Source organism: Aotus nancymaae, unplaced genomic scaffold, assembly GCF_030222135.1.
Source record: "Aotus nancymaae isolate 86718 unplaced genomic scaffold, 86718_ANA_hifiasm-v0.15.2.pri h1tg000020l, whole genome shotgun sequence".
Lineage (NCBI taxonomy): Eukaryota > Metazoa > Chordata > Mammalia > Primates > Aotidae > Aotus > Aotus nancymaae.
Window position 1 is genome coordinate 65565612 of NW_026988432.1, and position 15598 is coordinate 65581209.

A 15598-nucleotide genomic window follows, 5' to 3' on the forward strand; every position below is an offset into this window, starting at 1 on the left:
TTTGTATTTTTAGTAGAGATGGAGTTTCACCATGTTGGCCAAGCTGGTCTCAAACTCTTGACCTCAATTGATGCTCCCACCTCAGCCTCCTAAACTGTTGAGATTACAGGCATGAACCACTGCATCTGGCCTTTTTTGGCATTTTTAAAAGATAATGTGTTATGAGAAAATTCAGAGAACACTGTATTGTGTGTTCTCAAAGTCTATGGTGGCAATTGTAGAATATGTTGAAATTTTATTAACTAAATCTCCACCAGCCAGCCTTAGTTCTATTTTCTTAAGACTTTAGATGCCATTTAAGGGTTTACCGTATTTAGTGTGACTCAATCAAATTTGGAGAGAGGAGCTTCTTTTAAAAAGAAAACAGAAAGATACAATTTTTCTGGGAACTATATTAAAATAGATAAAATCAGTGCTTTGCTTAATAACAATAACCACCTTTGGTGATTTTTTTCATGGCAGTTATTCTTAATAGATTTGCCTCTGCTCCATTCCTGATATTTCATTATGAAAGTTTCAGACATACAGTACAGACTTGTAAAATTATTTTTTGATATTTTTCTCTGATTCTCTTGCAAGCCAAGTAAAATATTAACTTAAAAAGATTGGTTTTAAAACACAGGTATCACTTGTTTTACCTCACTACAAAGAACATATGTGGGAGAGAATGGCTCTGCTTAGCACTCAGTGTTTTACATGAATCTCATGAACAGTGGTAATCTCATACAGCCTTGTCTCAGTACAGCATAAAAGGAAGTAGTTGAGGAAGGGGACTGGTATATGTTAATAAAAGCTTTAATTTTCCAGTTCCTGAGTTAAAGCTTTATAGACTATTCAGATGCCCACAGTATAAACTACTTATTTGAGTAAAAGCCAAAGAGCGTGTGGGGTCAGAGTGGTTGCTTACATCCGAAGGAAGATTTGGTTGAGCTGTTAAACTACATTAATGAATATAATTGAAAGGTTAGTTTATTCACTGTGCTTTAATCTATTAAAATAATACCTGCTTTCAATAATTCATTTAATCCAGTTGGCACAATTTAATGGTTGCTGGTTTGCTTTGCAATCTATGGATGTTATTTAAAATTTTTTGCTTGTCTTTAAATGTCAAATATTATTTTTCATGAAATTTTTGTAGTTGCTAACTTAATGTATTCCATTTTGAAATATGTGTTCATTGAAAGTCTTACCATTCAGCCCATTTACTTTAGAGTTGGTCTAAATGTTATTGATGATTCTTCTTTCAGTTGAGTAAACCTCATCACTAAACTTTTCGGCTTACTGTACAATTTTCAAATACTATGTTTAAGGGTTACTTGTTCTCTAAGATTTTTTTTTTTTTTTTGAACACTTGGTTATTTATACCTAATTGAAATCATGAATACTGTGTAACAGTGATCTGGCAAAAAGTTTGTCAATTGAGGATATGAATGTCACAGTAATATTGTGAGTTGAAATGGCAATTATAAATCAAAATACATTAATAAGTAAAAATATCTGCTCTGGCCATATTGCCAAGGTCAGTTCTCCATATTCATATTTCTCTGTCATGAATTGTTAGGCAGAATTCCGTATTCTTTTTTGTTTTTTTTTTTGAGATAGAGTCTCACTCTGTCACCCAGGCTGGAGTGCAGTGGCACGATCTCAGCTCACCACAACCTTCACCTCCTGGGTTCAAGTGATTCTCCTGCCTCAGCCTCCTGAGTAGCTGGGATTACAGGCATGCACCACCACACCTGGCTAATTTTTGTATTTTCAGTAGAGACTGGGTTTCACCATGTTGGCCAGGCTGATCTTGAACTCCTGACCTCAGGTAATCCACCCGCCTCGTCCTCCCAGAGTGCTGGGATTACAGGCTTAAGCCACTGCACCCAGCCAGAATTCCATATTCTTAACTGATAAACTTTGTTTTGATTTACGTTACTTTCTTTCTAGGTGGTCTTCAGTAGTAAGCACTGTAGTAATGTAGCAATGTATATCATTTGAAGTGTATACAATTTGTAGAAAGGCCTGTGGTCTAGGATGATAGTGCAGTCCACCGTGTTTTACTGTCTCCAGAGTAGTTTTGTCACTCATAGAACGAAAAGCTTGATTCAGGTTTTCAAGACAAGTTCTAAACAGAAAACTAATGGTAGAGTACTGCCTCTTTTACTGTTATTCAGAGATTGAAAAAATATATAGCCTCAAAAGAGATAGTATATTTTAATACATAACATCAGTAATACCTGTTACTGAAACTGCATGGTTGAATTTCCCAACTTTAAGATATTTTTATTGAAGAATTTGAAATATTAGGTGTTGACCAAACCTGTGTTTTAAATATACTTTTGGCTTTACTTTAAAAATAATCTTTTGGAAAAACAATGATATCTTATTAACTAATTCGTAGTCTTTTGAAAAATGTTGGTTTGTTGAATTCTGCATTTCCCTCCGTGTGCTTTTTTCTCTTCTCCTGTCTCTTCTCATTCTGTAGATTCAGATCCAGGACATACAAGTGAAAATTGGGGGGAGAGACTTATATCTTCTTACAGGACATACTCAGGTAATTAGATTATCAGGTGCTCCTATTTAGCCAGTGGTTTCTGTCACATTTATAATTAATTATTGTATTACAAGTAACTTATTTTCAAGCCAGTATATAGATACCTTTGGTTAAATAAATGAACTACATTGGTGACACCACATTTTCCCATTTTTGTTCCAAGGTACTCAGTGTATCATATCCAACACAAGCTATGTGTGAACCTTGTAGCAGAACCGCCATATACCTCTATTCCAATTTTTTACAACACAATGTGGAGAACACCGTTCATGTAGAAAACAATGTGAAAGTCAACCCCTGGTGTCGCATAGTGCAGTGACTCCTGTGGGAAGATACCCAAGCATTTTGTGTATACCCATCACAGGGTTTACCAAGTATACAGATTTCAATAGACAGTGTCATCTTACCCTTCAGTCATGTGATGTTTTTTAAAAAACACATTTAATAAAATTATTTTTCTGTCGAACTCATTAGTCTTTATTGACTTTGTTGCTTAGGTTAAATTCAACTGTAAGTGAATTAAAATACCAGGTCACCTAGAGAAATGCTGTTACAACTAACTGTATTGCAACCTCTCTATTAAGCTGTGGCACCTGTTGTTATATGTTACATTGCTCCAGATAGAATACAAGAGAATATACAAGTACTGTGTCCTCTTAAAAAATAAGTGTGTTCTCTAGTATATGAAAGCTAGTTAAATGTTTTTTGATTGTCTTTTTAAAAATCGGCTAACATTGTTATCTCTGAACTTAAGTAAAAGTGTGAATATTGTTTGGCCCCCGGGTGTCTAAGTGTCTAGTTTTCAGCATATGACATTTAGCTATAAAAACTAAAGTGAACCTGCTTTTAATATACTTTTTACTTATTTTATTCATTTGTGGGGTTAGGTGGGGCAGTGGAAGAACCAAATAATTATTCTTAAAATTATCCTGGAAGTTTTAACTGAGCTGATATAGTGCCGGTTACCAAAATTGAGGGGGGGGCAGGGCATATTTCCAGTTAGTTGCTGTGGATTACGCATGCTCTGCTCTGCTCTCTTCTCATCTCTTCTCGTCTCTTCTCTTCTTGTCTCGTCTCTTCTCTTCTGTTTTGTTTTTTTTTTGAGATGGAGTCTGGCACCATTGCCCGGGCTGGAGTGCAATGGCGCGATCTTGGCTCACTACGACCTCCGTCTTCCAGGTTCATGCAATTCTCCTGCCTCAGCCTCCCAAGTAGCTGGGATTACAGGCTCACACCACCACACCTGGCTAATTTTTTGTTTTTTTTTTTTTTTTTTTTGGTAGAGACATGGTTTCACTATGTTGGCTGGACTGGTCTCAAACTCCTGACCTCATAATCTGCCTAGGCATGCTTTTTTAAAAGGTGACTTCTAAGCACTAGAGTGCCCCTCAAAGAGCTGTATGTGTATGAAGCCATCCATAATCTGAGTATCATTGCTGAAAATCAAAAGATGCAGACATTTAATTAGAGATGCTCATGTAGGTATTTTAGAAGCAGAGAGTAATGGCAGGTTTTTTTTTTCAGAATTGAAGTCTGTACATTGCAAACATGATTGATTTAATTATGTTAATCTATATTTGAGTTGTGACTCGATTGTTTCTTATAGTGACTGCTTTGTAAGAAGATGTTGTATTCTTTAATTTTTGAGACACTAATAGGTTTATGAACCAAGTTCCCTAAGAAAAACAATTTTGTCTCTTCTCCTTAATAAGTACTTTATACTTAATTTGGGATGTGACAATGTTGAGCTTTCTATTTATTCTAACAAGACCTGAAAAGAAAGCATAATTTTCAGCATTATAAAACTGGAACATCTTTGTAAATCTGAAGATGTCTAACCTTTGAAAGAATGTTGGAGTGTTGAAAAGTCCATTTCTCTGTTTGTTTTGAATAGTCTTAAATGAATCTCTTGGAATTTTTTTTTTTTTTTTTTTTTTTTTTTTTTTGAGGCAGACACCAGGCTGGAGTGCAGTGGCATGATCTCATCTCATTACAACCTCTGCCTCCTGGATTGAAGTAGTTCTACTTCCACTTCCAGCCTCCTGAGTAGCTGGGACTATAGTCTTGCGCCACCACACCCAGCTAATTTTTGTATTTTTAATAGAGATAGGGTTTTACCATGTTGGCCAGAATGGTCTTGATGTCTCGACCTTGTGATCCGCCTGCCTCGGCCTTCCAAAGTATTGACATTACAAGGCATGAGCCACCACGCCCGGCCAGTCCCTTGTATATTTTCTTAAAAATCTCTAGGCTGTCTGAATGGATCTTAAGTTTATATTTGACTGTGCTAACTGAGCACATTTGTCAGTATATCTACATTTAGACTTCAAAGTTCTTGTCAATTTTCAGGGCAAATAAGTACATTTTTTAGGTACTGAATCTTGAGAAGTAGCTGTTTTTTTTAAGTATTATTTAATCACCTTCCTGACCGGAGAGGTAGCTAACTCTTTATGAAATGTATAGTATATTATTATTTTTTACTTATGATGGGTCAGAGGAAGCAAATTATTTACAGGACAAATCCCAGATAGTCTTGTTGACTGCTTTAAACTTGAAAACGCATACTTTGGGACATACTAGTCTAACACAGTTTTGACAAACGGCATGGTTGTCTCTATCCTAGCTGCCTTATACCAGCTGCTATTTACTTACTTTCCTATCTCATGAAGAATATAAATTCAGACATGACTATAGCACCTCAAAGAAAATAGAGTTTATATTGGATGCTAGCATCTGATTCATATTCAATTTGTTTATTTCTTTCTAAAATAATTACATCTTTGAATATTTGGCTCCATGGAATTCTAATGATGCATTTATAAGTATCTTTTTACTGTTGCCTGGGTATGTATTACTTTATCACGTTAGAGTGGCTTTTAAAAAACCTTATGTTAAAATGCAGTCAAAACAAAAAAGGTAATTGTTTTGCAAACAAAAATGCAAAAATTTCCCCAATATTTAGACAATATTTTGAGAGATGCTAAGTATTTTTTGTTTCCTCTGATTACTAGATTTTATTTCTTATCTTTGAAACATCTTTTCTATAAAATTTGATAATGTTAAACATTAATTTTAGAAGAGAAATACATTCATTATAAAGATTTGTTATTCAAATAGAAAACCATTAAAACAACAACAGTTGTGGTTCCTTAATAAATACCAGATAACCAAGAAACACAGAAAATTAAGAGAAAGACTTCATATATGCTTCAGGAAAAAATTGGCTTCTTCAAAGACCTGTTTAGGGCTTTATAAGATAGCGTAAGTTAGGAGAATAACTGTGCTGAGATTGGATTTATACTAAATTGGATCATTAATGATAATGAAATAAGAAATATGAAAACAAAAGATTATACTGGAAAAAATACAATTGATTTAAATGTCTTGAAATTTTGTTTTTATGCAAAATCAAATATTCAAGAAAATGGACTTTTTAGGAAATACTTAATTTTTGAAAGATTTGTGGGCAGCAGAGTTTAAATATTAGGACCTCTGATTTTTCTCAGCTGTAAAGGTGACAGTTTATCCTAATTAAGTGGCACACTGGAAGAATTATTACTTTAATTTCTTTTGCCTGCTAATATCAGGTTTTATTTAGTTTCTTTACACTTGCTAGATTAATACATGCTTATCTTTTAGAGTATTTTAGCTGCTGTTCTTATCTGCTTGAAAAAAGACGCTGTTTTGACAACTAAGCCTTCCCTTCTCCCATTTTTGTTATTTTTAAATATTATTTATGTTTGCAGCTCCTCATTGCAGGTACCCTCAAACCTGGATCAATAAATTCCAGATATTCGTGTAGGGTTTCCCAAGAAATAGATGCCCAGACAGGTAATAGCCAGACCTCTGCATTTCGTTGCACAGAGCACCTGCATTAACTCACAAAGAAGTCTTACAGAAAAGACAAACATCTGTATCTCTTACTTACAAAATTCAGTTCAGTCTGAATTTTCTGACCCTTAATGGGGAATGCAGGCTGTGTTGCTAATGAGTTTCCCAGATAGTTCAGTCTGAGAGCTAACTTTATGATGGATCAGATCTCTTTGAAAAGGTCCTTGAAAATTTTTGGATCTTTGCAAGATCTGTTAACCCATAGCCACACAGAATCTATAATTTGCTCATTCTTAACTTTGATTAATGTCATTTCATGTTCAGCTGTCCTATGACTGGAATAAAATGATTTGGTAATTTTTTTCAATAGTTATTCTGTGTGATGAGACTTGTCCTAAATATTTACCTTGTTGGAAGATTATATAAATCATTGCTGAAATTAAGTAATTTGAAGGAGCGTTGCTATTTAGGCTTATCAGCAATTACAAATATAGCGAATAAAAGAGGTTTCAGAGATGTAATACTAAGGAATGTCTGCAGTGTTATCAAGGAATTAAATTTTACTAAAACAACTCATTAAGCTAAAATTTTACTGGTAATAAATTTCCAAGTATTACTAAATTTCTGGAAACAATAGAATTAAGAATATATTGTTTTCAAAGCCATCAGGAAGAAAATTGTTTATGTAATATAAAAACCATTGTGCTTTTGTCTGGCTATTACTAGTTCATATTATCGTACACGTTTCTCATATGTATGTATAGCATCTATCAAATCATCTTACATTTGCTTTTTAATACTTGGATTTGTTTCAAATTCTTACATATTTATTAATAATTCCAGAGAAAGAAGGTCCAGAAAAGAAGAAAACAAAAAAAGAAGCTGGAAATAAGAAATCCACACCAGTCAGCATTCTTTTTGGTTATCCACTCTCTGAGCGAAAACAGATGGCACTTCTTATGCAGATGACGGCAAGAGACAACAGTCCAGGTGATACCTACCATCATTGAGTTAATGTGTATCCTTGGTTTTCCTCAGGCAACTGTAGCCTTGTCTTAACAATTATTTTAACTACTTTTAATTTTTGTTATTTCCTGAATTTAATCAGAATTACTGGTAAGTTAGTGGTAATTTTGTGATTTTGTTTGTGTGACAGTTTATCATTTGTATCCTCTGCTAAAGTAGAAGCTATACAAGAATAGACTCTTTACACTGTACATAATCTATATTTTATTAAGATCTAAATTCTTTCATAAGGAAAAATGTCAGCAGTATGTTTATCTTATATTTCATGTCACACTTCCAATTAAGGTGTTGTGCCGCATGTATGTGTGTTTATATATGTGCTGTGTGTTTATATATGTGCTGTGTGCTTCAAAAATAATTGATGATGACTTACTAGCAGGACAAAAACAATAAGGGGACAAACCAAAAAATGTGCTAATTTATGAAAGGTTGCTAAAATGGTAGATAAAATCCAGACAACTGGCCTGAGGTGGTTATTACTAGTCACATTGAACTTACCTATGCATGCTTGCAGCTAAAAGTACAAAAGAAAAATTTTGAGTTACATAGTTGTTATTGACTGATTCAGGAAAAGTAAATCACTTTTGTCTGGAGAAAATTTCTTTTGGCCCTGAATTCAAAGGAATTTTATAAGACACTGGGTTACATAATAGACCATGTTGAAATGCATTGAAAAAGATAATTTTTTCAGTGAGTTTTCTCCTGTATTGCCTCTTTTAAAAAAAAAATGGGACAACATAGTTAAATTCCTAAGAGTTTCTAAGTATCGTAATTTCAAAGCATGATTGTATCTAATATCTGTCACTGCTAAAAAAACATTTTAGGGCTTCCTGCTTTTTAATAGAGTATGTTGTGGTTACTCCTACCTTTTCCACCTTCAACTTGGGACTGTCTGTGGCCAAATTAAAGATATTTTACCATGTAAAAACTTTGACAGTTTCTGTGAAGTTTTGACTTTGAATCTGATTTAATAGTTAAATGGAAAAACATTTTTTAAAACTGATTTTTTAAAATAACATGAACCTTTGTCCTTCTTAAAATAAAAGTTTAATATGACAGACAAAAAATAAATATCTTTCATCTCCAGTGACCTCCCTTCAAGGGTTGGCCACTATTAACAGTTTCTTATCTATATTTCTGGGGCTTTTCTAGGTGTAAATATAGAAATACATCTCTTTTGTTTGGGTTTTTGTTTTTTTGTTTTTTTTTTTAGTATAAATAGGAGTATACTATGATACTATTCTGCAATTGGTCCTTTTAAGGGTGATTCTTAGTCAACTGTCTGTATTAATATGTATAGAATTAGAATGGAAAGCTTTTCAAGTATCAAGCTGTTTGCCATCATGTAGATATACTTGGAGTTTATGGTTGTTTTATCCATTAGATAAGTCTTCAGATTTTAAGAAATTCAGCAAGCAAATTCTCTTGACAAATAATTTGACTAAGGATTATATTAAAATTTACTAATTCAAGAAATATTTATTGAATACCATGTGCTAAGAAATCTAAGCAGTGATGAATAGGATAGATAAGGCCCTTCTCTTAGGGAGTGTAAGTTTCTAGAAAAAACTTCCGTAGGAAACTGTTACTGAGATGATGTACTTTAAAATCCAAAAGTTAGGGGTGGGTATGGTGGCTCACGCCTGTAATCCAAGTACTTTGGGAGGCCAAGGCAGGCAGATTACTTGAGGCAGGGAGTTTGAGACCAGCCTGGCCAACATGTTGAAACCCTGTCTCTACTAAAAAATACAAAAATTAGCCAGGCATGCTGGCACGCGCCTGTAATCTTAGACACTCAGGAGGCTGAGGTGGGGGAATTTCTTGAACCCAGGAGACAGAGTTTGCAGAGAGCCAAGATAGGGCTGCTGTACACCAGCCTGGGTGACAGAACAAGACTCTGTCTCAAAAAAAAAAAAAAAAAAAAAAAAAAATCCAAAAGGTAAACCTTAAAGTTTTTTTTTTTTTTTTTTTTTTAAGGAAAGGATGGTATTGCCTTAGAGCTCTAATCATGTTAGGTTTTAAGACTGGTAAAAAGTTAATTTTCACAGATTTCTTTTCTCTTAGAGCAGTTTCTTTTCAATAGTTGTAAATCTTCAGAGTAAACAGTGTATATATGTCTTGAATTCTTAATTAAGGATTCAAAAAAACTTTGTAGTTTTGAAATTGGAGAGGAGACCTTTGACATCATCTAATTTAACTTCCTCATTTTTTTAAATACAGAAAATAGAACAAATATCAAAATAAGGGAATCAAGGCAAAGCACAGTTTTTAAAGGCCCTTCTCCAGACTGCCCTTATTTTTTGTAGCTCTTCACTTTCATTTTCATAGTAAAATCGTTATGACCTTGATTTGCAGATAGTATAAGACTAGAACTGCAGTGCTTTGTCTGAGTTGGAGGTGTGGACTACAGCTTCAATTTCACTTCCTCTAGGTCTTAGAATAATAGCGTAACATACCTAGGAAAAATATTTTGTAGTTTATCACATTATTCATTAAGCAAACATTTTAGAGTACATATTTGATACTTTATCATTTTAAACCAATTTTATGAGTTAACACTTTTTTTAATTGGCTCATAATATTTGATAACCCTAAGGGAAGATCTCCTCTGTGTATTTGGGTCATTAACATCATTCAAATTAAGGTTTAGGTTGTTAGATTGAGAAGGTATTCCTTGTGTTCCAGGAAAATATTTAGCCTAGAACTTGTGCTAACTTTCTTGTTTCTTGCAGATTCCACACCAAGTCATCCATCACAAACAACACCTGCCCAAAAGAAAACTCCCAGTTCTTCATCTCGTCAGAAAGATAAAGTTAATAAAAGAAATGAACGTGGTGAAACTCCCTTACACATGGCCGCTATTCGAGGAGATGTGAAACAAGTTAAAGAATTAATAAGTTTAGGAGCAAATGTGAATGTGAAAGATTTTGCAGGTAAGACTAGTAATTCAAGACCTACTATCAGACACTAAAATTTAAACAGATGCTGGTTACACTTTAATCCACATTCTTTTATCCCTTTTGTTGCTGAAATGAAAGAGTTCTAAAAATATTCTTTGTTACAGAACTTTTGGAGAGTGTACTTTTAATAAAAGCCCTGATCTCTGCTAGAATTACATGTCAATAATTACTCATATTTTTACATACTAAACTTATACTTTAGTTCACATATTACTTATATATAGTTCTTTATCCAAGTTAGGTTTTGTCCTAGATGAAATTAAGTTATATAATGTTTCAAAGTAGTTAATTTGTTCATAAGCACTTTAAAAACATTTGTTAACTTGAACCATGAGGACTGTAAGAGTGTGGTGTTGTTACTTTCATTTTCAGGATTCAAATAGCATACCAGTAGCTATTTGGTAAATAATTCAAACAATAAAAGTATGTAGAGAACAGTACAGAAGTTATCTTTAATTTCACATACTACACAACCCTACCCTCACTCCCACACAGATTCTTTCTGTTCCATAGAACTATTGTTAACACTTTGGAGGTTACTGTTTCAGTTCATTTTTTATTATATATGTATAAAGTAAATATTTACTTACAGGCTTTTTAAAATGAAATTATTCCATCTGTACCAATCTGTAGTTTTGCAGCCTGCCTTAATATCTTACAGATATTTCTATCAGTAAATATAGGTATGCCTACTTCACTAATTTTTAATAGTTGCGTAATATTTTCTAGTATAGCGTTCCATAGGCAACACTGTAGTAAATACCCATAAACATCTTTGTATATGTTTATGAAAGTATTTCAGTAGAAGTGAAATTGCTAAATTAACAGGGATATATATTTTAAATTTCTGAAATAATGGAATTGCCCCCCCCAATTCTGTATCAATTCATACTACCATCAAAAGTATATAAAAGAGCCATATTCCTCATATCTTCACTAAAACTGGATGTTATCAACTTTTAATTATTAACAATCTGACAAATGAAAAAATAATCTTAATTTGGATTTTCGTGATTAGTAGTGATGGTAAACATTTCTTCTTATGTTTATTATAGACTTATGTGTATTTTATGAATTGCTGGATCCACTCCTTTGCTTATTTTCTTTTGGTTTAGTACTGTTTTTAACCTACAATAGCCTTTATTTAGTCTAGATTTTCTCTATCAAATGTGTAAATAGTTTCACAGTCTGTGGCTTATGTTGAATAAATATTCATTACAGTGCTTATTGTACTAACATTTTCATCTTTTATGTATCATATCAATTGAACGTTATGGGTTCTTGGTTTGGTATTTTATTTAAGAAGGCCTTCTCTTTCTCTATATCATAAAACTATTCCTGTATTTTGTGTTTTTCAAATTATATTTTTGTTTTGTTTTTACATGTAGCCCTATTATAATATACCTGGAATTTGTGTCTTTATTTGGTACGAGTGGGGAAAAGGTGCGATACACCGTATCTACTTTAAAGAATGAGACTTAAAATGCATTGCATTTGTTCTAGAGGAAAACTTGACATCATTTATCAGAAACCTAAAAAATATTTCTTTCATGTGACAATTTCACTTCCAAGGATTTATTTTAAATAGTTAATCATGGATGCGCCTGAAGACTTAGTTGTAAGGATACTTGTTACAGCATTGTTTCTAATTAAAAACTAGCAATCTGTATCCTTAGTAATAGGAGCTTGTTGAAGTAAATTATGGTATATTAGTACAATACTATGTTGTAGAGAATCATAATGACATAGGGAATTATTTTCTCTTTAGTAAGTAGAGGAAGCAGGTTGTTATCTAAGTTTTATAAATATGTGGGAGAGACAGCTAGTAGATACTATGTTGGATTCTTCAAGTTATATCTGGGTGGTGAGATTATGGACTGTGTTTATTATCTTTGTATTTTTAAGTTATCTAATATTTCTTTTGTGAACATGTAACTTTTTTTATTACAAAAGTAATTAAGATAAGTCTATTTTAGATAAAATAAGTATTAAGTCCAGAAAATATTGTATCAACAGAATAAAGCCCTAAGCATCAGGATTTTTGTTTACTGAAAGACACTAATCAAGCTTATTAATATTTTGCCCTTTAAAATTCTTTTTCATAGTTTAAATGATTATTAATTATATCAAACTTATATTTATTGGAAAGCTTAAGTATTTAATACTTTTGTGTAATAATTTAGCACAGTGTAAATACCGTTGACCCTTGAACTGTGTAGGTCCTCTTATATGTGGATTTTTTCAGTAAATATTTTGGACTTTTTTTTTTTTTTGAGATTCAGAACAATTTGGAAAAACTCATAGATGAACTGCATAGATTAGAAATATTGAAAAAATAGGAAAAAATTAAATATATCATGAGTGCATAAAAGATACCTAGATGCTAATCTATTCTATCACTTACTCCCATAAAATGTACACAAATCTGTTCTAAAAAGTTACAATATATGTATACAAACATAGGCTATACATGGCACCATTCAGAGTCAGGAGAAATGTAAATAAATGTAAAGATGCAGTATTAAATCTTAACTAACTGCATAAAATTTACTGTAGTACATATTTTACTCCTGTAATAATTGCATAGCTACCTCCTGTTGCCATTGTGGTGAGCTCAGATATTGGGAGTATTTGCTTAAAACACCATGTGACTGACACAAATTATCTCCCATAAGCAGTTCATCTCTCCAGTAAGTTGTGTGCCACAGTGAAATGTGTGATTCTTGCCTGTTTTTCATCGTGTTTAGTAGAATACTGTAAGCTTTGAATAACACCAGGGGACCCATTTTAAGTGCTACTATTGATACTGGAAGTGCTCCTAAGAAACAGAAAAGTTACAACATTAAAAGAAAAAATTGATTTGCTTGATAATGTCTATAAATTAAGGTCTGTAGCTGTGGTTTCCTGCCATTTCAAGATAAGTGAATCCAGCATAAGGACCACTGGAAAAAAGAAAAGGAAATATGTAAAGCCATTGCTGCAGCTATGCTAATGGGTTTGAAAACCTTGCACTTTTTTGCAAAACATTCTTTTATCTCATGCAGCTTTTATGTGGATGCAGGATTGCTATAAAAAAAACATACATATGGACTCTAATATGATTGAAGAAAACATGAGGTTATTATACAACAGTTTTAAGGAAGGTGAAAGATCTAAAGCTGGGGAATTTAATGGCAGCAAAGGATGGTTTAATAATTTTAGAACAAGATTTGGCTTTAAAAATGTCAAGATAACAGGAGAAGCAACTTCTGCCCACTGATAGGCAGCAGATGAATTCCCAGATACTATTAAGAAAATCAGTGAGAAGAAAGGATATCTGCCTGAACAGTTTTTTAATGTGAACAGAAGTACCCCTGGGAAAAAGAAAAATCCACAAAGGACATTTATTAGTAAGGAAGAGAAGCAAGCACCAAGATTTAGGGCTGGAAGGGATTGGCTAACTTCACTGCTTTATGTAAATACAATTGGGTTTATGATCAGGACTGCCCCCTGAACCTCAAAAGGAAAAGATAAATCCAGCTGCTAGTCTTTTGGTTGTATAACAAGAAGGCCTGGTCAGTGAGAACTCTTTTCCGAATTGATGTCATCTATTTCTTCCTGAAGTCAGGAAGTACTTTGCCAGGAAGGAGGCTGTCTTTTAGTGTCTTCTGGCCACTCAGAACCCTGTGAATTCAACACCAAAGGCATTGAAGTGCTGTACAAACACACTATTTCTAAACCAGTTTCTAATTAAAGGATCATAAGGAACTTTAAGCCTCCTTACACATGTACTCCGGGGAAAGGATTGTCAATGCTATAGAAGATAACTCCGATAGGACGTCATGAAAGTCTGGAAAGAAGACACCGTTGAAGATGCCATCGTTGTTAAAAAGCTATGAAAGCTGTCTCCTGGAGAACACTGTCCATATGTTGTGTATGACTTCACAGGATTTTCCACAGAACCAGTCAGGGAAATCATGAAAGAGATTGTGGATATGGCAAAAAAGGTGGGGGGTGAAAAGTTTCAAAATCTTGATATTAGAGAAATTGAAGAGCTAGTAGATACCACATCAGAGGTATTAATAGATTACTTGATGGAGCTGAGTGCTTCAAAAACAGTTTCAGGTGATGAGGAAGAAGACTTAGAAGAAGCCATGCTGGAAAACAGATTGACCTTAGAGGGTTCCAATAATTTAAGGCTACTTTGACTTTTTTTTTTTAATATATGAACCCTGTTATGATCCAGGCACTAAAACTAGAGCAAACATCAGAAGGAGGATGGTGGTACTGTATTAAAACATTTTTAGAGAAATGAAAAAGCAAAAAAGACACAAATTACAGTGTATTTTTGTAAAGTTACACCAAGTGTGCCTGCTTCTCCCATTTTACTTTTACCTCTTCTCCCTCTGCCACCCCTGAGACAGCAAGACCAACCCCTCTTCTGCCTCCTCCTTGGCCTACTCAACGTGAAGATGATGAAGATGACCTTTTTGACAGTCCACTCCTACTTAATGAATAATATTTTTCTTATGATTTTGTTAAATAATTGTTCTCTAGCTTGCTTTATTATAAGAGTAGAGTATATAATACATATACAAAATATGTGTTAGTCAACTGTTCATGTTACTGGTAAGGCTTCCAGTTAATAGTAGGCTATTAATAGTTAAGTTTTGAGGAGTCAAAAGTTATATGTGGATTTTTGACTGCATGGGGTTAACACCCCTAACCTTCACCTTGTTCAAGGGTCAACAGGAATATTTTGAATGAACCTTCAGTAAATTGGTATTGTTCTTAGGTGTTTGTTTTTAGTAGCTGCGTCTTCACTCCTTTTTTCTTTTGCACTGTGTGCAGTTTTAGAATTGATATGTCACACATAGGTATGTATATGAAAAGCATATATTTTGAATTAGTGCAAGTGAATCATGTTAAATTAATAATCTAACTTTAGGTTGGACACCACTGCATGAAGCTTGCAATGTTGGATATTATGATGTTGCTAAGATACTTATAGCAGCTGGAGCAGATGTTAACACACAAGGATTAGATGATGACACTCCACTCCATGATTCTGCTAGTAGTGGGCACAGAGATGTAAGTATGATAGAAAAAAATCAATAGTACACATTTTCAAAATATAAATTAAACCCCAAGTAATTTCATTCATTTCTTAGTCATATGATCTTGTGTCATATTCCACTCATTGCTTGATCAACTCATCTATATTTTGTTTTCCCTTTTTTCTACTTTCCAACTTTTAGTT

General features: G+C 33.4%; 1 protein-coding gene across 4 annotated transcripts in view; it reads left to right on the plus strand.

Annotated features, from left to right (window-relative positions):
- The window catches only part of ANKRD12 (ankyrin repeat domain 12), a 154540-nt gene that overhangs the window by 59382 nt on the left and 79560 nt on the right, over positions 1-15598 (plus strand). For 2 of the 4 annotated variants that reach the window (XM_012446798.2, XM_012446797.2), the window contains exons 4-7: positions 2474-2542; positions 7217-7363; positions 10132-10332; positions 15287-15429. In XM_012446798.2, coding sequence (XP_012302221.2) covers positions 2474-2542; positions 7217-7363; positions 10132-10332; positions 15287-15429 — 560 coding nt within the window. The remainder of the gene's footprint in view (positions 1-2473; positions 2543-7216; positions 7364-10131; positions 10333-15286; positions 15430-15598) is intronic. The other 2 variants (XM_012446804.2, XM_012446805.2) reach the window with 2 other exon arrangements.